We start from the raw sequence: 8589 nt of genomic DNA, 5'->3' as shown, positions 1-8589 counted from the left end.
AACAAATCCAACTTTGTTAACCATCGGATACAGCTCAGCGGTAGCTTCCTCAGCAAAAGAGGCAGCAAAAGAGGCGCGGGAACTGGGAGGGGCTTATCCGTCATTATTCCTTTATTCCATGGTCAAATTTGTCTAATCTCTCCCGTCCCCCTCCTCCCTCTTTTCTATTCTTTTTCGTCTGTCTTATTAACAATATTAAATTTTATAATTCTTCTATAAATCATTTTAATTTCAATATAAGTTTTAAAAAATAAATTAAAAAAAAGGACAAGGTTTTTGGAGCTTTTACAACGTTCTGGCTTTTTTAGTGGACATACCGACTCCGAATATTTTCATTTTCATCTCTCTCCCTCTCTCTCTCTCTCTCTCTCTCTCTCTCTCTCTCTCACCCACCCACCCTCCACCTCCCGCTCCCGCTCCACTTCCGCCGTCGCGGTCGCTGTTGCCGCCGTCACTTTTCCTTCGCAGCCGGTTCCTGCGATTAACGATTCCTCGCTTTGGATCTTCATTGCCGCAATTTCAACTCCTTCGCTGTCTTTACTTTCACGCTCTCACTATTCCTTCTCTTAACCGAGTGTTCCTTTTTTTTTTTCTATCTGATACGTCTTCTTTCAAGCTGCATTTCTATCAGTAAGTCGACTTCCAGTTCTTTTGTGTTTTCTTTCCCCCTACTGATTTCTTCTCGAGCTTTTGCCTGTGTTTGTTTCCGGTTTCGAATTCGGATGACAGGAGCGTCTGTTTTTTGACTATGAATGTTCTGTTCGCGCAATCGCGATGTTTATCATTTCGGTCTTTTTTTTCCCCTTCTTTCTCGAATTTGATTCTGATTCTTAATTGTTTCTTCGATGGAAATATCTTCTTCTGTCGGTAATTGCTTCCACTTTTTCTTCAAATTGAATTTGGTTCAACTGCGGAGGGATTTTGATTTCAACCTGGAATCCTGATAACCGTCTTTTTTATGGTGTGGTATCAGTGCATTTTACGCCGTGTTTATTGGTTGGATATTTTAAATCAGCACTATTAGTCTTTAACTAGTTTGGACCATTTTCTAATTCATTTGGATCTCGCTTTGCCTGAGAACACTGTTGATTCTATCTTGTGTTGGTAAATTATGTTTAGTCTTATCTTTTATTCTTTTTAATAAAAGAATTCTCAATTAACTCCAACAGACGCCAATTGTCTTCTGGAGTCATTGATCTTCGTCTAGCAATGGTTCTCTGCTTAGATCTCGATGGTTCATTTACTAAACAGACAGTGAAGACATCGTTAACATGCATGCCTATCTGAATCATTTGTAGTCATTGAGCTTATTTCTGAATCATTCCACTGAATTTATCCGGTAAAATTATGGTTTAGCTTTCGGGAGATGAGTGGGGGAGTTTCTAACTGCCATCCTTTAAACTTCTTCCCCTTCTGGTGTTTCTGTGTAGCTACTTTTTATCCTGGTGTTGTTTGTCTCTCATAAATAGCATTTACACAGCGTTTGGACGTGGTCTGTTTTGTTGCTAAAAATGTGGGCTTAAAGAAATGAATTTCCATTTTTGGAACCTTATACTTTCATCATCAGTACCTGCAAAAAGTTGCGCAGTTACTTCCCTTAATCTGTGCCCACTTCCCTTATTTAAACTAGTTCATTTGTGCTCTCGATTATCTGGAATCTATGATGTATTTTTCTTAAAAAATTCTTTAGCATGAATACGCCATCGATACAATGTGTCATATAAAGTATTAAGTACCACTTCAGAAAAATCAGAACCAAGTAATTCCTCTGGCAGCAGCCACTATGTGATGATGCCATTAGGAGTATGGGACTAATTTTGACGGAATCTTGGTTTAGAGTCTCAGAGTATTCTTTTCTTTCCCTTTTATAACTCGTTAATTTTCCTTTATGCAGCCTGGAATGGAACGACGAAGTTGGCCCTGGAAGAAAAAATCATCTGAGAAGACATCTGAGAAGGCTAATGCTTCAGAGTCGGCTGGAAGTCAGGGTGATCAGGTAAAATTAGTAAAAACTAATCCCTCCAAACTCACCCCACCCCAATTTTACCGCTTACTGTGGCTGTTCAGTAGTACTGTTCTTACAACAATTCTCTTTGTTTCCCACAGTACTTTTAGATGATGGTGATGGGATTTAAATTTTTAAATAGTATTTTACTTTTACTAAACTTGAACCAATTTTCTTAACGTATTTCCTTTCCTTCCTCGTTCAGGATGGTTGCAAAAAACCAAGTTATGTACAAATCTCTGTTGAGTCGTACTCTCATCTTACCGGTTTGGAGGATCAAGTAAAAACTCGCGACGAACAAATCCAGGCACTGGAGGATGAGATTAAAGAGCTCAGCGAGAAACTGTCGGCTGCACACTCAGAGATGACTACTAAGGACAACCTGGTGAAACAGCATGCTAAAGTTGCTGAAGAAGCTGTCTCAGGTATTATATATCTTTAGTTGATATATTGTGAGAGAAACTTTTTATTGTAAAATTAAGGTGATTGGAATTTTCTGCTTATTCTGTGTGCTTCGTTACGAACCAATGCCTTCACTGCAGGTTGGGAGAAAGCTGAGGCAGAAGCTCTGGCATTGAAAAATCACTTAGAGACAGTGACACTTTCCAAGCTCACCGCTGAAGATCGAGCGTCACATTTGGATGGTGCTCTGAAGGAATGCATGAGGCAGATAAGAAATCTGAAAGAAGAACATGAACATACATTGCAAGAAGTTATTTTCACCAAGACTAAGCAGTGGGACAAAATTAAACTTGAGTTGGAGTCAAAAATGGAAGACTTGGATCAAGAACTTCTTAGGTCTGCTGCTGAAAATGCTGCACTTTCAAGGTCATTACAAGAACGTTCCAACATGCTGATTCAAATAAGTGAAGAAAAGTTACAAGCTGAGGCCGAGATTGAGTTGCTGAAGGGCAACATTGAATCGTGCGAAAGAGAAATAAATTCACTTAAATACGAATTACACATAGTTTCCAAGGAGCTAGAAATCCGTAATGAAGAAAAGAATATGAGTATGAGGTCTGCTGAAGCAGCCAACAAGCAGCAGATGGAGGGTGTTAAGAAAATAACAAAACTAGAAGCAGAGTGTCAAAGATTACGTGGTCTTGTGCGGAAGAAATTGCCTGGTCCTGCTGCACTTGCTCAAATGAAGCTAGAGGTTGAAAGTTTAGGCAGGGAATATGGAGACACCCGAGTGCGGAAGTCACCTAGTAGGCCTCCAACTCCACATATGTTATCTGTGCCTGATTTTTCCCTTGATAATGCACTGAAATTCCAGAAGGAGAACGAGTTCCTCACAGAACGAATGTTTGCCATGGAGGAGGAAACAAAGATGCTTAAAGAGGCTTTGGCAAAGCGTAATAGTGAATTGCAGACTTCTAGGAGTATGTGTGCCAAGACAGCTAGTAAACTTCAAAACTTGGAGGCACAACTCCAAAATAGTAATCACCAAAGAAGCTCCCCAAAATCTGTTGTTCAGTATAATGCCGATGGCTTTTCATGCCAAAACACAAGTCATCCTCCCAGCGTGACCTCTATGTCTGAAGATGGAAATGAGGATGGACAGAGCTGTGCAGATTCTCTATCCACAGCGGCAATCTCTGACATTTCCCAATTTAGGGAGAAGAGAAATGAGAAAATAAGTAAAACCGAAAGTGGAAGTCACTTGGAGCTCATGGATGACTTTCTAGAAATGGAGAAATTGGCATGCCAATCAAATGAGTCAAACAAAGCCATCCTTGCTTCAGATAATTCAAACAATAAGGCGTCTGAAGTTGTACACCAGGAGTCCAATGATATCCAGACGGAACAGCATCTGGATTCAAGTCCATCTACAGATGTTGTATCTTCTACTGTTGATTCGTCAACGGAGAGTGCTGATTCTGATGGATTGCCTTTGATGAAACTCCGATCAAGAATATCTATGATTTTTGAGTCTATTTCAAAGGATGCAGATACTGGAAAAATTTTGGAGGATATCAAATGCATTGTGCAAGATGCTCATGATGCACTTCAGCAACCCACTATCAGTTATTTGAGATGTGTTTCTGAAGTGCAATGCCCTGATACGACATGTGATAGGCAAGCCAATCCTGATGATGCTGGTTTAGGAGTAGAAAGAGAAATTGCTTTATCCCAGCCTGCTGCACACAATCAGCCTATGAACCAAGAGCTGGAAGCTGCCATCTCTCAAATTCATGAATTTGTGCTGTTCCTTGGGAAAGAAGCTTCCAGAGTTCATGATACAGTCTCTCCAGATGGGCATGGACTGGGTCAAAAAATTGAGGAATTTTCTGCCACCTTTAGTAAAATGGTGCATGGGAACACAAGTTTGGTGGACTTTGTTATTATTCTTTCTCATGTTTTATCTGAAACCAGTGAGCTCAGATTTAGTTTCATTGGATGCAAGGATACTGATGGCGATACCAATAGTCCTGATTGCATAGACAAGGTAGCTTTACCAGAGCACAAGGTTGTACAAGACGACTTACTGGACGAAAGATATACAAACGGTTGTTCTCATGTTTCTAGTCCAACTTCTGATCTCGAAGTTCCTTGTGATGGAAATCTAGTCTCCAGCTATGAATCAAATTCCAGATTACCCAAACTCTCATCAAAGGACATAGAAGAGCTAAAATTATCCAAGGAGAACCTGGCAAAGGACTTGGCAAGATCTAGAGAGGATCTTGAGGCAACAAAACGTAAACTGCAGGAAACAGAGCAGCTGTTAGCAGAATGTAGATCACAGTTGGTTTTTTCTCAAAAGTCAAACAGCTTGTCAGAAACGCAGCTGAAATGTATGGCAGAGTCATACAGGTCGCTTGAAGCGCGTGCGGAGGATTTGGAAACTGAATTAAATTTTTTGCGAGCTAAATCTGAAGCTTTGGACAATGATCTTCACGATGAGAAGAGGAATCATCACGAAGCTTTGTTCAAGTGCCAGGAGCTGCAAGAGCAACTACAGAGGTTAGTCTTGTACTTTTCTCTGTTGCATGAACAGCATAAGGCCGCCTATATGTACATGCCAAACGTCTATAAGACTGTCCTAAATTTCAATATCCAATTTCCCATTTCATGCCTGATTTTATAGGTCTTTATCTGTCTTCATTTTAGTTGTCTCCAAGTCATTTTTCATCTCCTGTCTCATGTTGCAGGAATGAGGTTTGCGCTATTTGTTCTTCAGCAATTGATGGTCATCCCCAGAAGAGCCAGGTGAAGTTGAATACTCTTTCCTATTTTTAAATTGCTTTGACTCCCAGAAACGCTCTAGAATTACCATCATAACATTTTCAGGAATGAGAGTGAACAAAAGCAGTAACTTGTTCCCCATTTTTCTTTTCTGGAAACACTAATGCAATATTTTGCTGTGTTCCCCTGTTCATTCTTGATTGTAGTTTACAAATATCGTTCAAGAGTAGCAATAATTTGTTGGACTTTCTATATTGAACTTGGTGATTATTTTGTTACATTAGGAGATGGAGTTGAGTGCTGCTGCAGAGAAGTTGGCAGAATGTCAAGAAACAATTTTTCTTCTTGGCAAGCAGTTGAACTCTCTGCGACCCCAACCAGATTTTGGTGGATCTCCATTCAGCGAGAGAAGTCAAAGAGGCGAAGAGTTTACCGAGAACGAACCATCTAAAAGTGGCACCAACCTGCTGGACATTGATCGGTCTGAAATGGATACCGCCACTTCTGCAATGACGCCCGTAGTCGGTGCAGAGTCCCCTTGTAGTGCTTCTGACGACGATGGAGGAAGCTCCTTGAGATCGCCTATGAATTTTAAACATTCGAAACACACGCCAACCAAGTCAAGCTCCTCTTCCTCCTCAGCTCCCACTCCAGAGAAACAGACTCGAGGATTTAGTAGATTCTTCTCCGCGAAAGGAAAGAACAACAGCCATTAGGGGCATGCAATTGTGTTGCATGATAATGTGATTCTGTTTAAAATATTTCATTCAATAATATAAAATAGATAAAAAAAAAAACCAAACATAGACATCTAAGATCTTTAGATGGGAGTCAGTTTTGGGAGCTCTATGTCATTAAAGTTAGCACATAAATGATGCTTTCAAATCTCTCTCCTGGCTGCTGTACCTAATGCTGTACATTATATTCACATCTGTTCAATTTTTCTTCTTTTCTTTTTGTGTTTCTCGCCCTTACGGTCTTGAGTGTGGTCTTTCTGGAGTGGAACACATATAATGCGAAGATGTTCTATTAGGCTTAGCTTTCCTCCACACTCATCTTACCTCTTGATGAAGTAAAACAACGGCTGTGCTTTGTTGTTGCAGCAACAGTTCTTGGGCGGGATTTGGGCTGGACTTTAGAATGATCGATTGGAAAGGGTATGTTATTGCAGGGATAAGCATAGGCCGTATTGATGAGTTGAAATGGGGGCTCCATGTGGGGTAATTTGTTCACATGCAACTCAGTTCAACTCAATCAATGACAGCTAAAACTGTTGGTTCTTAGTTCAACCGTGCTGTACAAAACAGGACACTGTATGATACAGTTCTCTCTTAATTGAAAGTCTTTGACTTTATTATCACGTAGCTGAGATTGAGAAAGGGTGAAATGAAGCAACATCACTCCATTAATTGTTATCACATAAATTTCTATCTTCTTCCATAAGAATACTTCCCATTTTTAACAAGTTATGCACGGACTAGATTAGAACTCGTTTCAACCGGCTCCTAAAATGTGGCTCCATCTAAGTCCATAAATGACATTTACAACCAACAAGATCTCTCAACATAACTCAACTAACTAACTCAAATGACTCCTACTTGTTGGGACAAAAGAAGAAAACATTAATACCGGACTGGACTCGATTCATTCTCTTCTAGTTTAGCTCATCATTTGGATTGGATAGACTTATCCAAAACACACTAGGTTATGACCAAATTCCTCCCCTTTTACAATCAATTGCTCGTTAATTCCACACTAATGCAAGCTAAGCTAATCATTGATGGATGGATATGAAATGGTGTAACATGTGACAAAGATGTCGGTTGAATATGCATAATAGAGAAATTAGTTTCAAAATTTTGCATACATTTATGAATTGTTTGAAATGGATCGGGTAATGAAATAGACTATTAGAGAGCGACCCATGTATTATTTTCTTTTTCTTCAACCATGATCCTTGGAATCGCTACTAATTGTTTTGTGTACGAACGAGTTGAAGAGCACTTTTTGAAGTGCATTATTTCATTACATCTGTGTTTGGGATGAAGAGACAGCGCAGTAAATATCAAGCAAACCCCCCCAGCTAATTAATAATGCCTCTTCAAAATCTCATATTATAATGTTTCCCAAACAAATATCATTATTTTTTATTCCCCTAAATTCAAGCAAATATTCATCAATTTTTTAAGTAAAATACAATTTTGCCCTTTTATTATTATTATTATTATCATAACATGCAGTCCAAGATCCCTCCACAATTTTCGAAGAGATTTTATTTATTATAATATCATTCACATTACTTAATCTACCTTGAACCCACGTGCGAACTATTCAATATTTTTCGATTTAAACCACGAAACTGAGGGAAGAAGAAAAAAAAAAAAAAAAAAAACATAAGGTCTGAAATCCTGCAAGGGAGACCCCTACAACCCACCCAACTTTCCGACATGTTTGAAACCCGACCCAACCCATATGAGTACAATACAAGTGCCATGAATTTCCCCCAAAGTAATATGGTTTTGTTTTTATGTGCCCAAAGTTATAATATTTATATTTTTATGTATATATTCTCTCCTTCTAAAAGTTGGATTAGAAGACAACATGTTTTTGTTGAATTTAAATTTAGACCCATAAATTAAAAAAAAAAAAAATTAATTAATAAATCCTAAAGTGACGTGGGAGCTACTTGATTTGATGCAATCACGAGCGTTGGTCTGTTGCTGATGATAATCCCAAATGTTTTTTTTTTTTAAAAAAAAATTTTACAAATTTATTTATTTAATAGATAAAAAGAAAATGTATATTCTATGTTTGTTCAGTGAACTATATATTAATGATTAAAGGTTCATATACTCATAATCTTAACCACTCCCTCATTTCCACGTCTCTAAAATCTTCTTCTTTTTCTCAAGTTTAATAAATTTATTATTATTATTATTTTTGCCCATCCTTTGATTTTTCTCAAAAGAAATGCATTCATTAATTATTCAATATAACATCGATTAATTACTTAATTTATTGCATATTTGGCATGCTTCTAAAATCTATTAGAATATTAAATGATTATTGAGAGCGGTAATGATGTGTTGGAGACCTGTACTGAATATTGAAACCCGAAAATTATCACATCTTATTTATGCTTTAATTTTTATTCCATACTCGAAAGAATTTCTATTGAAAAGGCAGATTTGAAACATTTACGAAATATTAAGGGTAATATTATAAATTCTAACGGAAGAAAGGTATTTTCGTTACAAATTATAAAATTTATAATTTTTTTATTTAAGTCAACGCGTTTTAGAATTAGAATGTGATTAAAATTTGATGGCATGCAAAATATAATATATTAGTTGTCACATGAATGCTTGCTTATATATATATATAGATGAAATTATAAA

The 8589-nt window shown here is 37.8% G+C and overlaps 1 protein-coding gene across 2 annotated transcripts; it reads left to right on the top strand.

Annotated features, from left to right (window-relative positions):
• The first annotated feature begins 338 nt into the window (after positions 1-338).
• LOC111797185 (filament-like plant protein 4) lies at positions 339-6144 on the top strand. Of its 2 annotated transcripts, none has more exons than XM_023680129.2 (6): positions 339-630; positions 1895-1996; positions 2211-2430; positions 2548-4969; positions 5158-5215; positions 5476-6144. In XM_023680129.2, the coding sequence occupies exons 2-6, from the start codon at positions 1901-1903 to the stop codon at positions 5905-5907; spliced, it is 3228 nt and encodes a 1075-aa protein (XP_023535897.2). In that variant the 5' UTR covers positions 339-630; positions 1895-1900; the 3' UTR covers positions 5908-6144. The 2 variants fall into 2 exon arrangements, with proteins under 2 accessions (XP_023535897.2, XP_023535896.2); XM_023680128.2 differs by lacking the exon at positions 339-630 and adding an exon at positions 651-1803.
• Positions 6145-8589: the final 2445 nt, after the last annotated feature.

Source organism: Cucurbita pepo, chromosome 6 (genome assembly GCF_057944985.1).
Source record: "Cucurbita pepo subsp. pepo isolate OVF chromosome 6, ASM5794498v1, whole genome shotgun sequence".
NCBI lineage: Eukaryota > Viridiplantae > Streptophyta > Magnoliopsida > Cucurbitales > Cucurbitaceae > Cucurbita > Cucurbita pepo.
The sequence above is the reverse complement of the archived record's forward strand: the minus strand, read 5'-3'. Positions and strand labels throughout refer to the sequence as shown.

Coding starts and splice junctions, on each gene's coding strand:
- LOC111797185 (XM_023680128.2), top strand. Junction 1,997..2,210: donor CTGGAAGTCAGGGTGATCAG/GTAAAATTAGTA, acceptor TTCCTCGTTCAG/GATGGTTGCAAAAAACCAAG. Junction 4,970..5,157: donor CTGCAAGAGCAACTACAGAG/GTTAGTCTTGTA, acceptor CTCATGTTGCAG/GAATGAGGTTTGCGCTATTT.